Source organism: Elaeis guineensis, chromosome 4, assembly GCF_000442705.2.
Source record: "Elaeis guineensis isolate ETL-2024a chromosome 4, EG11, whole genome shotgun sequence".
NCBI lineage: Eukaryota > Viridiplantae > Streptophyta > Magnoliopsida > Arecales > Arecaceae > Elaeis > Elaeis guineensis.
The window spans coordinates 16,848,712-16,871,152 of NC_025996.2; the positions used below are offsets into that span (position 1 = coordinate 16,848,712).

The window sequence follows — 22,441 nt, forward strand, 5'->3', positions numbered from 1 at the left end:
AATATGCATAGAATGTCATAATTTTTTTTAAAAAATAAAAATATTTTTATTATTCAAAATTTTTAATCGAAAATGTCGACCTACAGCACTAAATGCACATTAGAAAGTACTAGAATAAAAATATTTTTTTATATTATGATATTTTAGACCATATTATGATATTCGGGACTATATTATATCCGAGAATGTTAAAATTTTTTCTAAATGATAGAAATATTTTTACCATACAAAAATTTTTAAACGAAAAAATCAATCTGCGGGTATTGAATACATATTGTAAAATGATGATAATCATGGATCAATTTGATAAAATAGTGTGTTTCATGTCGGATTTTTTATGCCATCCGTGGTAGAAAAAGGATTTCTCAGACCCTTTATCTCCACTCCACCGCTTCTTTCCAAATCCTCTCACTCTCTGACCCAGGCCATTTCCTTTCTTGCCCAAACGGCAGATATCGATGCAGAGGCGGCACCATTGGCTCCTACGGAAGAAGTGGTGAACGTGGAGGCTCTTCATAAGGATGCCACAGCTGCCATAGAATCGTGTGCCTAGAGAGATCACGTCCACGGCCTGCGGATCACAAGAGGAATTGGGCGATCTCAAGCCCCACGAGGACGAAGAGCCCCATCCAAGAAGTAGGAGGTCGCGACTGACGCTCCTGCACTGGCCGCCAATGAGTCGGGGTCGGAGATGAAGGAGATTGCCATCGATGCCGACGAGGCCGAGCCTGCATGTCCAGAGGGAGAGATCAACGGCTCAGGTATCGGTCATAACGATTTTGTTTGTTATGCCTTTCTTGCTGTCGTCTCTGCCTTCTGTACCCTCCTCCTCGTCATCCTCACCCTCTTCTTCCTCCTCCTCGTCTTCCTCTATCGCTCCTTCCGCCATGCTACGCCCGCAACCGTACCCTCTCCCTCGACTCCTCCACCATTTTCTCCCTCCGCCGTTCTCCTTCTGCGACCTCTGCCCGCCACTGCCTCCTTCGACCATTCCCACTCCCTTGACTGCGGCGCCTCTGCCGAGATCTCTGCGGCCTCCTCGCTGATGGCAAGTCCATCGCTCGAAGCGTGTTGAACGATTTTGTCGAGAGGATTTTTTGTCCACATGTCTCCCTCTCATTTTTTTTAAAAATCTCACGTATCAAATGGAGGCTCTGCCACGTGGAAGCCTCCATATATATATATATATATATATATATATCAGACATATGGATCAATTCGATTGGAATTGAACATGATTTGCGCCTAGTTCAAGTTACTCGGATCAAATGACAGCCCTGCCAACTACATCTTGCTAAATGAACAGGCAGCAGCGGTCGTTGCTTTGGTGGGGGCTTTGGTGGCTCGAGTGTTAGCCCACCAACCGACTCTTCCAGGCCTTACTGTTGCGCTGGGCCCTCTTATGTAGCCTGGCTAAGTGTCATTCAAAACTTGCACTACCGCATCAATACTGACGGTTCTAACACCCACACTGATGGTTCTAACAACACTGAAAATATAGTTAACAGTTTTCCATTCTTATTTTATTTTTTGTCTTTTTGTATGCAAAAAAGTATCCGAAGTGCTTTAAGAAAAAGGTCTGCTGCCTGCCATCTAAACTGATTTGATCTTTGCAACTAGCTCTGGTTTGGAACAAGAAAATGCTTTAGGTGTACTGAAGCATGGACGTACAGAACCAAGGCGTGGACCAGATTATGTTAATGGATCGGATCAGGTCGCTGCTTAAATAATCTTCTACAATCCTAATTGCAGAGCAGAATAAATTTTCTAAGAGCGCAAAATAGATTCTTGTCCTATTTAATTAGAATGCCTGGTTTAAAATAGAGAAAATTTACAACTAGATTGTTATCCTATTTAATGAGAATGGTTTTAAAGGTCTATTTGACTAGATCTGGCAGGATAGACCAAGATTGCACCATCGGGCGAAAGCGAGGGAGGGAGCAGGAAAAGAGCACGGGGGTGGCGCAGAAAACACACACACACACACACAAAAAGAAGAAGATCTCGAGGTCTCTATCTTTTAATCCTGCATCGATCAAGCCTTCTGCTCTCCCACTCACTCCCTCTTTTTTCTGCGGCTGGCTATCCATCTCTAGCTGATCCTATCAGATTTGGCTGGACATTCCTCAACAGATCCTAGGATGATGAATTAAACATCAGCGGAGTATGTTGCATTAAAATTTAGTAAAAATATGAGAAATTATAATTTGTATGATTTAATGAGGGCATGCAATTTAGGTCCATCACATTGTGGATTCAAGTGTGATACAAGTAAAGCCGTCTACATGTTCATACGGAGAAATGGGTTTGCATAGAAGAACATGAAGTTGGATCTGGGATCTCCTCAATTTGGCGTTGAACTCGAAATTTCTAGTCTCCAAATGATACTTGTTTGAATTAATGTTCATCCCAGGCTCGGTCCATCGTTAAATTAAAAAGTCTGCACCGAAACCAGAAAGTAGTATTCATCTTGCAATGTACAGGGAATGCCATATATGATTGGAAGACCGGATCGAACCAACTTCATCCTGAACTCGGAAAGCCTCCCCTCAAGCTGAATGCCAAAGATGTACCACACATTACGGCGTATGGTACACCACTGCCTCCTTCCCCTGGTTCTCGGGCGCATGAAAACGAGGTGCCGTTGTATTTGGAGCAAAAGACGATAAAATTTAGATGAAAAATTGATAAGACCGATCGACCCACAGCAGCCGCCAGCCGGCCAATGTAGGTTTCCCACGAAACAGTGACCAGGTGTCGGAGTGGGTGCAGAGGATAGCGGGTGTCAAAATTTTTAATTCATACATTCTGCAAGCTTGACGTGTGTGGAGTGGAGCAGGGCTACGTGCCTGCCTCCCACGGCTCGCAGGTCAGGCCCCCCTCCCTCCGTCTCTCTAAATTAATTCCCATCCTCGCACGCCATTACCATAGCGTCTCAGGCTTATCAGCTTATCTTGTTACCTTTCTTGTTATGGCTCTCTGTTTCCTGCGCCACATAATACCTCTCTCTCTCTCTCTCTCTCTCTCTCTCTCTCGTTCCCTTCGCTTCTCATGCCAATTGCTCATCATTTCTCACGGTTCTATGTCCGTTTTTCCCCTCCATTACAGCCAAGACAATCGTTGAACGCAGTGGAAAGATCCTCCTCCCCCGATCCTCGGTGCTGCCACCAATAGAAACTCCAATTCTCTTACTCGATCCTGTACTCTCTTTCTTCACTTCAGTAGTCTATATCTAAATCAAGGAACAAGAAGAAGGAAGAAAGAAGAAGAAAGAGAAGAGCACGAGATGAGCCAGTGCGTTCCTAGTTGGGACGTCGATGACCCTCCTAACCCACCAACTCATCATCTTCCCTTCAACCACCTTCCATCGCCCGCCCCCCGCGTTCCCATGTCCGTTCTCTTCGATATTATCTCCATTTATTTGTTTATTTATTTACTAAATTGATCAAGGTATCTACAAAGTTGGGCTACATAGTATTCATCGAATATATATTATACTTTTAGGTCGGACTACGAGATGGCTGAGCTGGCATGGGAGAACGGCCGCCTTGTCTTGCACGGCCTCAGCCACAATCGCATCGAGAAGCCCATCCCCAAGGAACCCTCCTCCTCGGCGGCCGCCACCGCGTGGGAGAAGCCGCGGCCGAGCGGCACGCTGGAGGCCGTCGTGGACCAGGCCACGCGCGCCTCCTCGCTCGCCGGGCCCCAAGCCCACCGCTTCACCCAGACCGTGATGGATGCCCTCGTCCCTTGCACCGCCGCCCCCGGCGACGACGTCGCCGACCCGGGGGTCGGGAGGAAGCGGCCGAGGGTCGGGGAGGGCGAGTGGGTGTGCGCGAGCCAGGGGAGCGCGGCGGTGCCCGGGGCGGGGAAAAGAGGGGAGAGCACGCCTGTGATGCTGGACACGTGCAGGGTAGACGACGTGGGATTCACCACCACCACCAACTCCGCCTCCTCGTCGAGGGTGAAGGGGGATGATGGCGTGTCGCTGGAGATGGAGAACACAAGCTTCAGAGACGGCGTAGGCGGTGAGGGGGGAGGAGGGCAAAAGGCTTTGACTTTTGACGACCGCGGTTCTGCCTGCCTCGACCGACATTCCAAGGCATCTTTCTCGACACCCCCCATCCCCCCAAGAAAAAAAAAATCATCTCCTTTTCATCCCCTCTTTTAGAATAAAACTGAGTTATAATAATTTATTTATTTATTTATTATTATTATTATTATTATTATTATTATTTATTTATATTATTTATTTGTGGTTGGTGTGGTTTTTGGCTGTGGAAAGGCGGATGGTGACGTCGGGGTGTGCGCCGATGAAGAGAAGGCGATGAAAGGGAGTGCAGGGAGGGTTTCAGCCTCCGCCAGGAGGAGAAGAGCTACCGCCGTTCACAACCAATCCGAACGTGTAAGTGAAGTGATGCACATCTCTATTTTATGAGAATTATTTTATTTTTCATCAGCTAATTCAAAGGGAGGGGGAAAAACAAATTCCTAGATTTTTTTTTCTTTTTTCAAACCGTGTTGACAACTGCTGACTGCCTTCTTATAGTTATAAAGACGAAGACACCATGTTTCATATATGTATAAATGAATTTAAATCTAGCTATGGTACAAAAGGTAAGGTGCTAATTTACAAGTGTTAGCTGCCACAGCTAGCATGCAATACATGATCTCCATCATGGTTGTCTCTGCTTTTGCGCAACTAAATTTCTCTCTCTATTTTTTTTGCATGATTGAGTTTTAAGAGTTGACAGGTTAAGACTTAATTGACTCGCCAAATGGGACCTTTCATTCACATTGCATGGGACGTGCAAAGACAAGATATTGGAAGACATGGCACCTTGTGTATAATATTTAATAATATCTACCACTAAAGTTTTGACACATTAGCTCATAAAATTGTTTATAATTTAGAAACATAGTAAAGCATACGTGTCTTTCCTGACTTTTTTGTCCTTTATTTACCAGTACGAAAAATATAAGAACACGAAGATGATCTTCCAACTGAACTAAAATAATGTTTTGTCATAGAGAATATGCTAAGTGCTTTTTTCATGTGGTAAAATTCAGAAGCTAAACTGTAATATTAAAATAGAGTAAGGTTAGGACGTACACCCATCATCCATACAGCATGTTCCTAAACATCCAACCACCCTTGTACGTACAACAAAAAGGATGTCCACCAAATGTAGCCTGACTACTAGTTTTGCCTGTTCCATATTTCATGATACTGTGTTGTAGATTTATGACTAATATGTTGATGCCTATAGTTGGAAAAAATATTGACGCCTATAGTTGGAAAAAATGTTGACACAAGCAAATAAAAAAAATGATAAAATTATCAGAGGGTGCAATAGATGTTTTGAATATAATAATTATCATCTATATAATGTTGAAGTAAAGAATCATAAAAAATATGATCACACCAAGCATATATATGATTTGCATGCAACATTAGTTAATTTAGTTCTCATGTACATGGTTTGTTATGGCACGGTGCATTCCGAAGATGCTAAATTTTGTTTCCAACTATATGACTATTTATTTATTTATTTTCTTAGTGAAATTTGCAAGCCAATATAGCTGAAAACAATTTAAGCCAACTAGATGTAGCTAGCTCTCTTAGATCCACAATGAAGTCATAGGAGACAAGATGGCCATGTTTTATTTTTATTTTTATTTAACCTTATCATCAGGAGGAGAACTGCGGAGGACCTCACGTGTAACATCTCAAACCAAGGCAACTTCCCCTAGGAACTAAGACATCTTTGACCGGCCAACGGTCACATATTTTAGCAGTCGAGTTCTAGGATGATAAGAACGGTAGCCAGTGTATATATATATATATATATATATATATATATATATATATATATATATATATATATATATATATATGTAGAGAGAGAGTTCTGGACCAGGGTGAACTGCAGCTTAGGTCACTCATATCCTACACCCAAAAGACCTTCCGGTCCACTAGAATTGGCAACCACATTGTACAGTTTGTTGGCACCTCTATATTAAGATATTGCCCTTGGAGGATATCCTTGTGATATGTGCCAGCTAGCTAAGTCCACGTGTATCAGTGAGTGCAAACTTTGTTCTTCCTTGCTAGAGTAGTTAGCAGGCATCCATCTATATAACTCGCACAGAAACCAATGTTAAATGAGCTTTTACTTTGCCATCCGTATCGTCCTTGTAGTCATTTATTTGTCTTTGCATGCACTGCACCGTACTATCAAGAGTGTATCTGAGCGGCGATCAAAATTGAAATCGAAACAGATTGGAATTGAAACTGGAATGATCATTCCTCAACGTGTATGGGTTCAAGATTGAAATTAGAATTGAAATGATATTGGAATATTAAAAAAAAAAAAAAAAATAGAAATTGGATTCAAAAAGATTGAAATATTCTCATTTTTCTATAGAATCAAAATAAGAATAAGATTTCTTCCACTCAAATTGCTAGAATAGAAGTTACTCATTTTCATTTCTATTTCAGAATCCATCTTTCCTAACTAAACATGCCCCAATTATTTAAATAAAATAATTTTTGTTTGAGGGATGATATAAGTACAAAATTGTTTATTAGCATATTTATTCCATGAGTAATGCTAACTAGCATTTATGTCTCGTGCATATGGAAAGTTTCTCGTCGTATGGGATGAGGGGGTCTGTGTTACTTGTAGGAATTTTGATATGATATGCCAGTTAATTAGATTGTAGGCTATGTTACCAAACCATGGGCCAACAAACTTCTCACATGCATCGATAAGCACCATAAAGCCCTAATGCATTGTTCTTAATCCATGGGGTTTGACTATGTTTGGCATTGGATATGAACTATGTTGCTATGCATTCCGCGCACTCGTGTGTACATAAATCAAGTTTCATAGATGTAAAAGTTATTATGCCAAGACATGTAAGAAATGATGAGAAATAACTTTGCAGAAAAGAAGGGATAGGATCAACCAGAAGATGAAGGCCTTACAAAAGTTGGTTCCAAATTCAAGTAAGGTGCATATCTATACTTCGGCAATAGTGTTATCCATCTCCTTATATACCTATATAACAAGAGACATTTCTTGCTTTTTATTTTTTATTTATATTTTTTCTTCTCCTGAAAGACCGAAAAAGCATCTATGCTAGATGAGGTGATTGAATATTTGAAGCAGCTACAAGCCCAGGTCCAAATGATGAGCAGGATGAGTACCATGATGATGCCGATGACCATGCCACAACTCCAAATGTCCATGATGGCCCACATGGCCCAGATGGCTCAAATGGCTCATATGGGCATGGGCATGGGCATGGGTATGGGCATGATGGACCTCAACTCCCTCAATCAGCTCAGCCATGCTAGCTTACCTCCCCTCGTCCACCCCTCTGCCTTTCTCCCTCTCTCAACAACTTGTTGGGATGGCTCTGGTGATAAAATGCAGCAATCTGGTGGCACCGTCCATCCCGATCTCTTCTCGGCCTTCCTTGCCTATCAAACAGCACAGGTATTCACTAAGGGGTGCCTTTTAACTCCATCTCTGTTTTATTTTGAGTAACAACTTAGAATTGCCACCATCTGTGCTGCAACCCAAGACAATGGCCTCTCCCCGGGAGACAAGCTAATCTGAGTCCTATGGTAGCGATTTACGTCTGTTGTTTTTGAACAGCAAATTCTATATTTTTCCTGCTTTTGATAAAAAAACTACTTTTTTTGTTAAATATAAAAAACTATATTTTCAATAAGGTGGAGGTGAATGTGTTACATAATGGACTTATAGATTCGAGTTGCCCCCCCCCCCCCCAAAAAAACAAAATACTTTATATGTACTCTCCTTCCGAATTTTGAAGTCCAACTGGAACTACAAAGTTTTTGTCGTGCAGCTTTCTTTTTTTTCTTTTCCCTTGAAGTGGCCCTCTGTTATGTTTTTAGAGAGAGTGAGAGTTCCTAAGTAGAACCTTATATTAACGAATTTATTGGTTTCTTGCTGCAGCAGCAGCAGCCACCGGTACCGCCAGTGGGCATGGATGCATACAGCTGGATGGCCGCCCTGCATCAACAATCACGTCAGCAGCCTCCACCGGGCAATCCCAAGCCTTAGCTGCTCTTGTACATATTTCAATTGCCTGAGTTCACATACAATGTGATGTAAGTGATTTTCTTATGCATATATTTGAGCGTCTGGTGTTTACTTTTCGTCGAGAAAGCTAAGCATAGAGAGAGAGAGAGACGTGCATTTGGTGTTGCGTCACCAGGTGGGCAGCCTACCATGCGGGTGTTAAGGCTTAAGATCCAACATAATTTTAGATGATATAGCTGATGATATAAGACCTACCCGTCGTCGAGTCGACTCTCAGTGCTTTGCCGTGGGACTTGACAACCACGTGTATACACGGGGAAGGGGTCGACCACGTTTATGTTTTAGCCTTCACAAATCTATATGTGGCGTTCTGCTTTTGTACTCAATTTTGTGTGGCCCAACACGAGACTGTTTGATAGAAAAGAAAACAAGGGTCGCATCTCAAACGGCATGCGCTGGTGATGTGGGAACGGTTAACTTCATGGTGATGATAGCCTTTGCGAAGAAATATTTGTGTCCGCCGCAGAGAAATATCCAAGTCCGACGCAGGGAAGCCACTGGATTTTTTTTTCAAAAGGGGGAAATTTTAAGACCCGTTTCTTTTCACAAGAGTTGTGATCGTAGCATTCGTCCCACTGGTCGGTTAGGGAGAGCGTTTTGATCATGATCGTTCAACAACTATGATATAGGTATAGATAGAAAGAAAGATGGGTAGCTTTTCCATGAGAATTGGAAGATCATGTACCTGAGATCTGATCATGAAGGAAGAATTTCTTTGATCTGTGATTAATTTGAAGTATAAAAAAAATAAAAAAATTAGTAAAAATAGTATTTAAATTTTCTTTTCTTTTCATTGATGATTAATTGACGGTTCTATTAATAAATCAAAACTGAGGTGCATAGCATTTATTTGTAATAATATGATCCATTCTTGTAATCGGAATCTTCTTATAGTTCAAATAGAGTTAGCTTTACAAAGATAGATATTAATAGATATAAATATAAAAAAGATAAAATTTTATAGATGGTGTATCTCAATTTGTATGTGAATCTTATCTTCTATCATTCTACTTGATTTTATTTTTGGATTAGAAGATATGCCGGTTAAAATGTTTTCAAAAAAAATAATTTCCAGACCTATCGATCCATTTGAGAACCAAAATAATGGAATTTAGATTTTAGAGGCACGATTTTTCCCAGGGACAGCACCATGTTGCAGAGCTCGAAAAGTTATTCCAATTCAAAAAAAAAAAACTCAAACATACATTAAATAACTAAGTAACGACCTTTAAAAGTTTGATTTGTGATTCAATTTTTTTGATATGATAGATCTCTCTCTTAAACTCTTTTCAACCAGCTTTAGGCATAATGGCTAAAATGGTCCATATTGATTCGATGATCCTATTGGATCAACCAATAAGCCTAATTAGTATGAATACTCTTAATAAATATCCAAGGCATAAATCGCACAGGGAGAAGCTTTTATGGGTTTTATTCTCATTGGCCCACAGATTCCGATGGCATGGAAGGCTCCAGTATAAAAATTGATCGGCATATCATGTTACCAAGAACGTGACAAGGAAATTAAGCTAATGCAAGAATGAACAATGTTAATCACATCAACATCAAATGAATAACAACGTACAGGTACTTGCCCTGATCCTCCATTCTTCCGTTGTCACGTTTAATTCGCATTTTTTTCTGAAAACACGGGAGAAAGTACCGCAACGGACAATATCACAAGTTTGTCGTTTTAAAAATAAAGTTTGGTTATGTTTGTTTACCCCAAAAAATAGTTCCGTTTGCAAATCACACGATCTGCACTGCACAAAAATATCAAATCTTAAAGCATCCAAAATGAAATTAAAATATTTAAGATATGTAACAAAAAAATTTCCATCATGTGCAAGTATTGGATTAGGAATGGACTTCTATTACTAATACTAACTCGGGTTTCATCTTTTTCTTTTTCTTCTTCTTTTTTTTTTTTTTTTCCGTAGGAATATTTTTGCTGGGTGCAGTGGGAAGTTAAATGGACCACAGCTTCAATTAAAGTCGCATCTGAAACACTTCAACTGCGTACCCGAACACACGGCATACCGCACTAGGCCTACGAATGTATGGCTGTATCCCTGAGGCAACTTGTCGCAAGCTTCTTCTTCTTCTCTCCTGTTGGAGGGTTTGAGGAAGGTTCTAGCCTGCACCCAATATATTGAGATAATAAACTATAAAAAGGTGCCAATGGGATTCAAATGTTAGGATTAGCTAGCTATTGGGATTGCGACAAGGTTGTGATTAATGGTTTAAGTTACTAATCCATCGACGTTTTCAGTCCATGAACTATGTTAAAATCCTAAACAGAATCAATAACAAACATGGATAAGTTAGGACCATTAGGTTAATCAATGTTAACATGATGATATTCTTAGGCCCGTCAATTGGCCAACTCGGCCTATAAAGCCCAATAACCCCCATTTACAGAAAAGGGTCCCGGCCTCAACTTTTATTTCTTAAAGCCTCCTTGAGCTTAAAGTTTGTCAAGCTCAAAGTATTTTGGGTTGATCTCCAACAATGAAAAATTCTTTGCGCATCGTGGGTGGTGTAAAAAATCTGACATGGAATGCACCACTTCATCTGATTGATCTACGTAGTCACTATTTTTTAACGTATATTTAATACATGTAGGTTGGCTTTTTCGTTTAAAAATTTTGTATGATGAACATACTCCTGTCTTTTGAAAAAAATTATGACATTCTGTGGCGTAATATAATCTAAGAAATCATAATATGACCTAAGATATCATAATATAAGAGGGATATTTTTGTCTTACTACTTTCTAACGTGCATCTCATGCTTGCAATTCGGCTTTTAGTTTGAAAATTTTGAATGACGAAAATATTTCTGTTCTTTAAAAAAAATTATGACATTCTATGTATATCATGAACGCAAGATGTCAACATATGGATTTAGAATGTTATAATTTTTTCAAAGAATAGAGATATTTTTATCATATAAAATTTTTAAACGAAAAAGATGATCTATAAATATTAAATATGTATTAAAAAATGATGATTATATAAATCAATCGGATAAAATGATATATTTTATGTCAAATTTTCTACATTGCTCGCGGTGCACAAAAAATTATGCCTCCAACAATATACAATATGGCTTTGAGCTAATTGGACTCAAAATCTCTTCTCCTCCCTGGCTAGTTGCCATGACAGTGCATGTCAATCGCAAGAACTATTTACATGATGAGACCTTTCAACACTCAATTATTAGCCATTAATTATTGGCAGATGTATCTCATTATACCTAATTAAAATGATGGTAGCCTTATCCTTTTCATGTCTCACCAGTTGGTGATCCCTAAAAAGGCAGCTGCTCAGGACTAGTTCTGTCTTGACCAAAACAAGTGTGAGTGGCTAAAAGATATCTATTGCACGAATGGTGGATTTACTAGATAATTTACTTCGGCAGGCACATTTGACACCCTCTTGCTGACATAAAATTTCCTATCTTTTAGTCACTGTAGTATGATTTGTCTGCTGAAGGGCGAAAACCCATCAAAGTGGAGTGTGTCTACATATATAGTGCTATTAGCTTGGGATAAAAGCGTAGGCAAGAATAGACTTGGGTAGTAACTAAGTTTGGATTTAGCTCACGTGTAGTTTTATCTAGATCAAATAGGGGTCCATTTTGGATTTTCCTTTTTTTTTAATAGGAAACTTGGATTTGAGATAAAAGCATAGATCTTGTCAGGTCACTTAATAGGTCCCATTGAGTCGGCTTGATTCAGATAGCGTGTAGGGGTTAAATTAAAGTTTCTTGAATAAACTTTTGCTGTTCAACCAAAAAAAAAAAAAAATGCCACATTTATCTCAATGGGATCCATACCCAGTCCATGGGCTTGAACTTTTTAGGTCAAGATCCATCCAGGTATGAGTCAAGTTGAAGTACGGTTGACTCGCAGGCAGTTCTTGCAGCTGTCAGCAGCTTGTATCCTTTCTCCCTACCAAAAATAGAAGCAGACATATTACCAACCGGTTGAGGCCTGGAGTTGGAAAGCCAATACATTGAGACGTGGGAATTGGTCAATTTTATTTTATTTTTGGCAATCTTGGCAGCATTATGACAACCCACCCTGAAGCCAATGCATCAAATTCAACAATTTTCCATTGCTAATCAGTTCGGGTTGTATCTTTCGTGCGAAAAAATGATTTATCTTCTTTCGCGATGTCAACCGCTGGTTGTGCAATGACCGCTTCGAAATCCATATAAGCAAATGGAGGAAGAGGTCCGAAAGCTTTGAGAGCTGTGCAAGATGCGATTTGATAGTTGATATCAAGAAAGAATATCAGTCATCCATTTACACACAAGATATGACTCCATCCCTTGCCAATTAATCATGGCCACTCGATGACTGCCTGACTCGGTTATGGAATCTTTGGATCTGATCCACAGCCCACAAGGCACGCAACTTGTGCACTCCGTTAAGAAACTTTGGAGCTAAACCAGATTCTCCAATCTTATATTGGGACATTACCATCATAGTTTCAAACATTTTCACACTCCTATATCATTTACAGCCAGTTTACAGCAGGATAACTAAAAAGCACTTGGCCTCACGAGGCAGTGATGGATCCCAATCCCTTCCCGTGTATGTATCCAATAACTCCGTGAAACCATCCCACATGACCACCTCCAACCGTACCGTCGGCCAGAGGCTTCCGTCCCATAAAATAACAACCCAGAGGAAAGCGTGGGAAAGCTTCATTTCTGTCCTTTTCCTCAACCCGACCGACAACATGTCCGAATCTAATATTATCTCTGCTTCCCTCCCCCTTCCATATGTCACCTCTTTTATTCGCTCTAACAACCGGACCTTTCTCCCAACAAGCCCATTCTCCTATATATCAACCCTTCTTCTCCAGCCTCTCATCAAACACCAATCTCTCTCTCTCTCTCTCTCTCTGCTCTTATCTACACACATTTCTCCATTCCTCTCTCACCATGCCTTCTTCTTTTTCTCCAAATCCAATTTCTATCTCTCCGAGCAAGCTTCGATCCGACCTCTATAGCTTTTCATGCGAAGAAGAGCCATCGACTCCATTGGTGATCTCAGTTCTTGCATCCCTTGTGGAGAGGACCATTGCTCGAAATGAGAGGGTCGTCGGAAAATGCAGCATTGTGGCTGTGAAGGATGCGAGAAGTCGGGCTTTCTACAGCCACCAGGTCCTAGATATGTCCATCCAATCGTTTCTGGAGAGGTTCTTTCGATACGCTCATGTAACCCGCCGGTCTATGTCGTTGCGTATATTTATATGGATCGGTTGTGTCAATTGAACCCTGGCCTCAAAGTTTGTTTGATGAATGTTCACAGGCTACTAATAACCAGTATTATGGTGGCCTCTAAATTTGTTGAGGATAGGTAAGTTTTCTTTTTCTAGTACTTCCAATTACATTTTGTTGAATACAATCCATAGGCCATAGCCTAGTTGGTTCCATATATTGTCATTATATTTTTAAAAAATCAGAAAGATTAAGCCTTGGCTATTTGATTCACTGAGAATTAATATGGTTCAAAATTATTCAAGCTAGTACTGAATCATGCCATAAAAGAAATTAAATTCAGGTAGGAAATGATTGGATCATTGCATATCTCTTAGTTAACATTATGATCTTTACTCCAAGTAGGAATTATTGGAACTCATACTTCGCGAAAGTTGGGGGAATATCGACAATGGAGTTAAACAATTTGGAGCTCAATTTCCTTTTCTTGATGAAGTTCAAGCTACATGTGAGTGTCAGTGTCTTTAAGAGCTATTGTAGCCATTTGGAGAGGGAGGTGAGCTTTGGAGGAGGATACCACATCGAGAGAAGTCTAAAGTTTATGTGCGGTGGAGAGATCACCTCCAAAGAGCGAGAAAGAAGGAAACTGAATCAACTGGCCCGGGTCCTTTAGCAGAGCATCCAATGCAGCGGCTAACTCACCATGTCAGCTGGCCATGTCATGTATAGATATCTTTTTTTTTTTTTTTTCAACCTCCAAGGTTGTTATCGTAAGTTAGAGCCAAGTTAAGAAGTTAATGTTAATTTCTCAATTGCTGTTGGTTAACAAAGACACTTGAAACTCTTTGATTCCATTGCTTCCTCTGTTATTGTCCCTGTCATGTTTTTTAATGAATGTTGTACAGAGCTTTGTGGCTATTTGATGCTGATGTCTTAACAGTGGCGGTGGATGGATCGTACCCATTTGATAGCTACTTGTCATCACATGATCATATTTTAAGCATATGTACCTACCTACTTTGGATGGTATCTGCGAATGATTATAACACACAGATTCCACCCGCCCACCCCCGCACAAATATTGTCAAAATACAGGCAGCAAAGAGAGAACCATATGTCCATTACCGGAAAAAAAAAAAAAGAAGAAGAGAGAACCATGTGTCTGCACCAAAAAAATAAAACAGAGAGAGAACCACATAATTTTGCACCAAATACATATACCACCACACCTCCCCTTTCATTTATGGAACGGCAACTACATATACAAAGGATTAAAAAAAGGATTACAGAGCAGAGTTTAGAGTGTCGTACACAACTTCATGACTCTCAACAGGTTTGCTAGGACAAAGTTGCAGGGTAACAACATAAGGTTGACGGATTAAGAGTCTATACCACAGAACACTACCCGGATCAACGTTCCAACATCTTCTAGCCAACCAGTTTTTGGCATGGAGATTGTTTCGGAGGGCTAGCCAAATAAATATCTTGGCCTACTCAATTTATCAGCTTTCCACAAGGCTCTATATATAGAATGGGCAAAGAATTATCCCCCCTGATTCAAGAAATCCGTAGTAACGAAGTGGCTGAGAAGCAATTGTTTTTGATGAGTTTACTGTGGGTATCTTTATTCCAAGCAAGGGAGATTCTAGATAGCGCTGATGCTAACATTCCCCAAATTCCTTATCCTCCAAAACATTCAAAGGTCTCTAGATGTCAAATTGCCATCTCTCCTCTCCATCTCCATAGCAAGGCTACTATAATGTTGTTGGGATAAACTCGCACACAAACACAAATAATAATGCCACTGGTACAAATGGACACCAGAATCATACCTTCAACGCAGAACGAAAAAAAAAATATAGGGAAGAAGAAGAAGAACACACAGATTTATGTGGTTCGGAGATCAAAAAGATACTCCTACGTCCACGGGCGGAGGCGAGAAATTTTCACTATATAAGAATCAATAGTACATCAAAAGAGAAGCTTTTTTAATCTCTCTCTTTTTCTCCTTTTAATTCTTTCTCTCGTGAAAAATATATTAGCAGAATGAGAGGAAGAATATCTCTTGAAAGAATCAAAAAAGAAGAAAATCCCGTTGCATTGCCAAAAGAGAGACCCGCGTGTGGGGAAAGAAAATCTCGCTGAAAAGGAAATCCCGCTGCATTGCCAAAAAAGAGGCCCCACCAAAATCATGGGCAGAAACGGAAAGGGGAGACTGCTCTGTTGGCCGAGTCAACCTGACAACCAAAATCGTGGGCAGAAACGGAAAGGGGAGACTGCTCTGTTGGCCGAGTCAACCTGACAAATCTCCACCTTTGGCTTGGTCAATACGAATGTTCTCCACAATGTTGATCGATCTCCTCAAACTTAAATTCTCACAAAAATAATAGTAGAAAATTCTCATCTCCTCCAAAATCCCGAAGGATATCCTCAAGTGCTGTAGACTCCAACCAAGTCCAAGCAATGTTTGAACTTAGCCACTGGAAGAGGTTTTGTCAGCATGTCAGCTGGATTGTCTTCAGTACCAATTTTCTTCACAACAATATTGCCCTGTGCAATGACTTCTCGAATGAAATGGTACCTTACATCAATGTGCTTCGTTCTCTCATGAAACATCTGATCTTTAGTGAGATGAATAGCACTCTGACTATCACAGTATATAATAGTCTCTTTCTGTTCCAAACTAAGTTCTCCAAATAAGCCTCTTAACCACATAGCTTCCTTCACTGCCTCTGTTGCTGCCATAAACTCTGCTTCTGTAGTAGATAATGCAACTGTAGGCTGAAGTGTAGCTTTCCAACTAACAGCACAACCACCAACTGAGAAAACATAACCAGTAAGAGATCTCCTTCTATCAAGATCTCCTGCAAAGTCTGAATCAACATATCCAGACAAAACATCACCGTTCCTGCCAAACTCCAAACAAGTGTTAACAGTACCTTTCAAATACCTGAAAATCCATTTCACTGCCTGCCAATGTACTTTACTAGGATTTGACATATATCTACTCACAACACTGATTGCTTGTGAAATATCTGGTCTGGTACAGACCATAGCATACATCAAAGAGCCAACTGCACTGGAGTATGGAACACGTGACATATACACCTTTTCATCTGTGGACTGAGGTGATAAAAAAGCTGAAAGTTTGAAGTGAGCAGCAAGTGGTGTAGAAACTGATTTGGCATCCCACATGTCAAACCTCTGAAGAACTTTCTTAACATAACTGGTCTGTGTCAGAAATAATTTACCTGCACCTCTGTTCCTCTGGATCTCCATCCCAAGAATTTTCTTTGCTGCTCCTAAGTCTTTCATTTCAAACTCACTGCTGAGTAAAGCTTTCAGCTGATTGATCTCAAAAATATCTGCTGCTGCAATCAACATATCATCAACATATAACAACAGATAAATAACAGAATTACCTGACAGTTTTCTGAAGTAGACACAACTGTCAAAACTGCTCCTAGAGTATCCATGTTGTGTCATAAAGGTATCAAATCTCCTATACCATTGTCTAGGAGATTGCTTCAAACCATATAATAATTTTTTTAGTAAACAAACATGGTCCTCTTTTTCTTCAACTTGGAAACCTTCAGGTTGCTGCATATAAATCTGCTCTTCAAGTTCACCATGCAGAAAGGCTGTTTTTACATCCATTTGCTCTAACTCCAAGTTATGAGAAGCAACTAATGCTAGTAAAACACGAATAGAACTATGTTTCACAACAGGTGAGAAGATATCATTATAATCAATACCTTCTACTTGACTGTAGCCCTTTGCAACCAACCGTGCCTTGAATCTAGCATCTTCAACACCTGGAGTACGTTCTTTCTTCTTGAAGACCCATTTGCAGCCAACTATCTTCTTTCCTTTAGGAGCCTTCACTAACTCCCAAGTTTTATTTCTCAGAAGAGACTCAATCTCTTCCTGCATAGCAACTATCCACTGAGCTGAATCCTCACGAGATATAGCCTCTGAATACCCAGAAGGCTCATTAGCATCAAGTGTTTCCTCTGCAATTGACAATGCATAAGCAACCATATCTGCATATCTCTGAGGTAGTCTAATATCTCTTCTCTGCCTATCTCTAGCTAGAGAAAACTGCTGCATTTGTGGAGTTTCCTCTACCTGAGCTGAATCTGTCATCTGCTGTTGTTGCTGGGAAGAATGCTTCACAATAGTAGAACCACCGCTTTCAAACTCCACCTGTTTCATGCTATTACCTGAAGGACCTGCATCAGATGAAACAACTTTCTCCTCTCTAGGAGATAACATTGCAGATTCATCAAAAATAACATTTCTCTCAATAAAAAATTAGGAGATTTAGGATCAGGACACCAAAACCTGTATCCTTTCACCCCTGATGCATAACCAAGAAAAATGCATTTTTAGCTTTTGGATTTAATTTACCATCATTAACATGAACATAAGCAGGACATCCAAAAATTTTCAAATCAGAATAATCAGGAGGATCACCTGACCATATCTCTTCTGGAGTCTTGCATGCAATGGCTGTAGCTGGAGAACGGTTCACTAAATAACAGGCTGTAGACACTGCCTCTGCCCAAAAGTCTTTGCTAAGACCTGCATTTGACAACATACAACGGGCTCTTTCTAAAAGAGTTCTGTTCATCCTCTCTGCCACTCCATTTTGCTGTGGAGTGTATTTCACTGTACGGTGCCTGACAATACCTTCATTTTTACAAAACTCATTAAACTCACCAGAGCAAAATTCAAGCCCATTATCTGTCCTCAGCCTTTTAATTTTCTTCCCAGTTTGTTTTTCAATCAAAACCTTCCACTGTTTGAATTGCCTGAACACTTCATCTTTATGTTTAAGCATAAACACCCAAACTTTTCTACAATAATCATCAATAAAAGTTAGAAAATACCTGGCACCACCTTTAGAAGGAACACGGGCAGGACCCCAAAGATCAGAATGAATATAATCCAGAGTAGCCTTGGTTCTGTGAATTGCTGTTTGAAAGCTGACTTTCTTCTGCTTCCCAAAGATACAATGCTCACAAAAATCCATCTTACCTGTATTCTGACCACAAAGCAAGCCTCTCTTGCTCAACATAGTCATGCCCTTTTCACTCATATGTCCCAGTCTCATATGCCAAAGTTTAGTGACTTCTGATTCTGACATAGAAGGGGATGCAGCAGCTGCTGCACCTGTAACTGTAGTGCCCATCAAAGTGTACAAAGTACTGGACCTTTTGGCTTTCATCAAAACAAGAGCACCTCTACAAACTCTGAGAACTCCACCTTCAGCTGAATACTTGCACCCATTGGCTTCAAGGGTGCCTAGGGAGATGAGATTCTTCTTCAAGTCAGGAACATGTCTAACCTGTGTCAATGTCCTCACTATGCCATCATGCATTTTAATTCGAATTGAACCTATCCCAACAGTCTTGCATGGGGCATTATTCCCCATCAAGACAACTCCACCATCAATCTGCTCATAGGTGTAGAACCAGTCCCTGTAAGGACACATGTGGTAGGAGCAACCCGAATCTAAAATCCATTCATCCTTGGATCTGTCAATATTAATAGATAAAACATAATCATAGGACTCATCTTTTGCAACTCCAACCTCTGCTGCATTCTCAGATTTTTCTGCTTCTCTTTTCTGTTTGTTTTTCAACTTGTAACAATCAATTTTGATGTGTCCCTTTTTCTTACAGTAATTGCAGACTTTAGACTTGTTTTTTGACTTTGATCTGCGCTCTTCCTTCTTTTTCTCAAAAGTTCTCTCTTGAGACCGGCCTCTGGCCACAAGGCCTTCAGAAACTCCTTCACTGTTACCACCAGTTAAGTCCCTATCCATCAACTCTTTTGAAAATAGGGATGATTTCACATCTTCAATAGAAATAGAATCTCTACCATAAAGTAGAGTTTCTCTAAAGTGTTTAAATGATGGTGGTAAAGAGCAGAGCAATAAAAGGGCTTGATCCTCATCTTCAATCTTGACTTCTAAATTCTCTAGATCCATAAGAATAGAATTAAATTCATCAAGATGGGTTTTTACAGATGTACCTTCAACCATCTTCAACATAAAGAGACGCTGCTTCAAATGTAGCTTGCTGGTGAGGGACTTTGTCATGTACAACGACTCTAACTTGAACCACAAAGCAGCCGCTGACTTCTCATGGATGACTTCCCGCAGAACTTCGTTCGACAAGCACAACTGAATCGCAGCCAGAGCTTTCTCATCCATCTCTTGTTTCTCTTCTTCAGATAATGTGGCCTGCATCTTCTCCTTTCCAAGTAACGCCTTCTGCAACCCCTGCTGCGTCAAGATCGCGCGCATCTTAACTTGCCAAATACCGAAACTAATATTTCGGTCGAACTTCTCGATTTCGAACTTCGCAACCATCTGAAATCCTTCACAAAGTAGCAAACGGAGCTTGTGTGCAGACAGAACGAGCGATCTGATAACCAAGCTCTGATACCAGTTTGTTGGGATAAACTCGCACACAAACACAAATAATAATGCCACTGGTATAAATGGACACCAGAATCGCACCTTCAACGCAGAACAAAAAAAAAAATATAGGGAAGAAGAAGAACACACAGATTTACGTGGTTCGGAGATCAAAAAGATACTCCTACGTCCACGGGCGGAGGCGAGAAATTTTCACTATGTAAGAATCAATAGTACATCAAAAGAGAAGCTTTTTTAATCTCTCTCTTTTTCTCCTTTTAATTCTTTCTCTCGTGAAAAATATATTAGCAGAATGAGAGGAAGAATATCTCTTGAAAGAATCAAAAAAGAAGAAAATCCCGTTGCATTGCCAAAAGAGAGACCCGCGTGGGGAAAGAAAATCTCGCTGAAAAGGAAATCCCGCTGCATTGCCAAAAAAGAGGCCCCACCAAAATCATGGGCAGAAACGGAAAGGGGAGACTGCTATGTTGGCCGAGTCAACCTGACAACCAAAATCGTGGGCAAAAACGGAAAGGGGAGACTGCTCTGTTGGCCGAGTCAACCTGACAAATGTCTTGGTGTAAAGACTATTTAAAGGATGGAGCTTGTTCGAAGACTGTTATCAAGAAAATCTTGTATTCTTGGCGGTAGAGACAACAATATTCCATCATTAATTACTTATACGGGTATATAGATAACAGAATTACCATACCATGCAGCCAGTCTCCTAATTAATATCAAAGAAAGATGGGAAAAGTGGATCTCTTTGGCAAGAGAAATTTTCCTTTCGTCAACCTAACTATGAATAGGACAAATGTTAAATCATCTGCTACCTTACCATTTCTAAACTCTTTTGTTAACGGGCAAGGTTCCACTACATGTTGATTGAGAGCAACGGGAAAGTGCCAAGTGACTTTCAAAATCGTTAAATAAGTAGTCTTCGACATAATGAGCGGAGCTAACAATCTTTTGACATCTGATCCAAAAAAGAATTGTCATAACACAAAACCCAATTACAATTTAAATTATTTCAAAGAAGCTTATCTATCATATCTCTTATCCCTTCTTCTCCTGTTCTCCTATGTTGATTAGGATTACTATAGTTTCATGCATATAACCCTTCCAGTCTTTCCCAGTGTTCTCTCGCAAGGAAAGACATATATCCATTACAAACTGCATTCAAGAAAATGTTGATTTACTATATTATACTTGCATCCATCCAAGTTGATAATAACCAAATTATCTACACGATCCCCTCTTTGTACAATCATTTCCCTCTCGCCGAAAGTGTTTTTCGATGTTCTCTTAGCTAGCAAAAATGAGGGCATAGTTCTAACCTAGCCTAAAAGAAGGAAACATCAATCAATCTTCTTCTTAAAACACCCACCAACCCAATCAGGAAAAAAGAAGGGAGATTCTTTTCTAAAAGCTGGTGGGGGTACAAGAACACCTTAAACCTGTCGGCGGAAAAAACTTTAAAGGTCGGGCTGGAGTTGAAACCCATAGACCCCAATACAAGAAATGGATGAGCCATTGCGGCATCATCTTTGGTTACTCGGAGGAAAAGAAATCGACCTCCACACGTTTTATGTTTATAGTTGTACGTGCGAGCACGGACAAGTAATGGCCGTGCAAAGAGGTGGCCCAGTGCAATGATGAAACGCAACCAACAATCTTTGTTTGATACCATGTCACCGTAACCTTCATCCTTCAATAAATAAGTTGATCATAGCCAAGAGTGCACGAAATGCTATTCATGTGGCGGTGGATCAAGGTATCCGGAGCAATAGTGCTTGATTTGACTTGGGCAATAATGCCTTTCTTCTTTCCATAATATTCGTTGTTCTCCATTGATATTCTTTGAGTTAAAAAATTTTCTGAGTTATCCTCTACCCTTTTTTTTTTTTTTTGGGGGGGGTAAGAACTACCTTTTTTTTGTCCTTTGCCGAATGATTCCTAGATGAGTCTTAAAAGGAAAAATAACTAAGAACTCTTCAAACACTCTCTTGCTAGTTTCAATATTGTGACCATCATGAAATTGCGATGCCAATTGATGATGCTATATATGGTATGTTTTTTTTTTTTTTTTGAAATTATATTTGACGCTTAGATTAATTGCACGTCATTATTTGATACTTGCTTGTACGGTCACTATGTTTGCTCTTTGAAGTAAATTCAAATATTTAGTGGGAGCAATGTCCACCTATCGCGCCGACAAGATCCACTACCTATTCATTTTATTTTATTTTATTGTTAGGTTATTTACTAACCCATGCAGATGGGATTTGGGCTGTGTGTAGGGATGCAAATATGTGGCCCATTGGCTCACTTTGACGGTTTGGTCTGGGTCTTCGGCCAGGGCCTTGTGTTGCAGAGCCTCGGCCCTGGCCTGGCCCATTATATCCCTGACCCGTGAATTAAATTAAGAATGATGTGATTGTTTTAAAAACCGTCTGAGCAGTTGACCGGCAACAGAACGACTCACAGGAGTTAGTGGTTCCTTAACTTGGACCGAACTCAATCAATTTGGGTTGTGTCTTTGTAGTTTATCATTGGATCACATCTCATACAGATCTCAAAGTGATGATTATTTGATCCAAAAGTAGATTCCTGCGAAGGAAGGTAAATCTTTCTTCTGCAT

The 22,441-nt window shown here is 40.2% G+C and overlaps 2 protein-coding genes across 3 annotated transcripts in view; both read left to right on the forward strand.

Annotated features, from left to right (window-relative positions):
• The first annotated feature begins 2,915 nt into the window (after positions 1 to 2,915).
• The window catches only part of LOC105043642 (uncharacterized), a 197,448-nt gene continuing 177,922 nt past the window's right edge, over positions 2,916 to 22,441 (forward strand). For both annotated transcript variants that reach the window (XR_012140687.1, XM_073255727.1), the window contains exons 1-5: positions 2,916 to 3,390; positions 3,505 to 4,102; positions 4,286 to 4,405; positions 6,952 to 7,017; positions 7,128 to 7,505. Coding sequence is in view for 1 of the 2 variants with exons in the window: in XM_073255727.1 (XP_073111828.1) it covers positions 3,287 to 3,390; positions 3,505 to 4,102; positions 4,286 to 4,405; positions 6,952 to 7,017; positions 7,128 to 7,505 (1,266 nt within the window). In the remaining variant the exon portion in view is untranslated. The remainder of the gene's footprint in view (positions 3,391 to 3,504; positions 4,103 to 4,285; positions 4,406 to 6,951; positions 7,018 to 7,127; positions 7,506 to 22,441) is intronic.
• On the forward strand, positions 13,018 to 14,322 carry LOC140856886 (cyclin-U2-2-like). Its single transcript, XM_073255101.1, is given in 3 exon segments — positions 13,018 to 13,365; positions 13,368 to 13,512; positions 13,779 to 14,322. Coding segments are annotated over 3 exon segments (684 nt in total). The 5' UTR covers positions 13,018 to 13,094; the 3' UTR covers positions 14,047 to 14,322.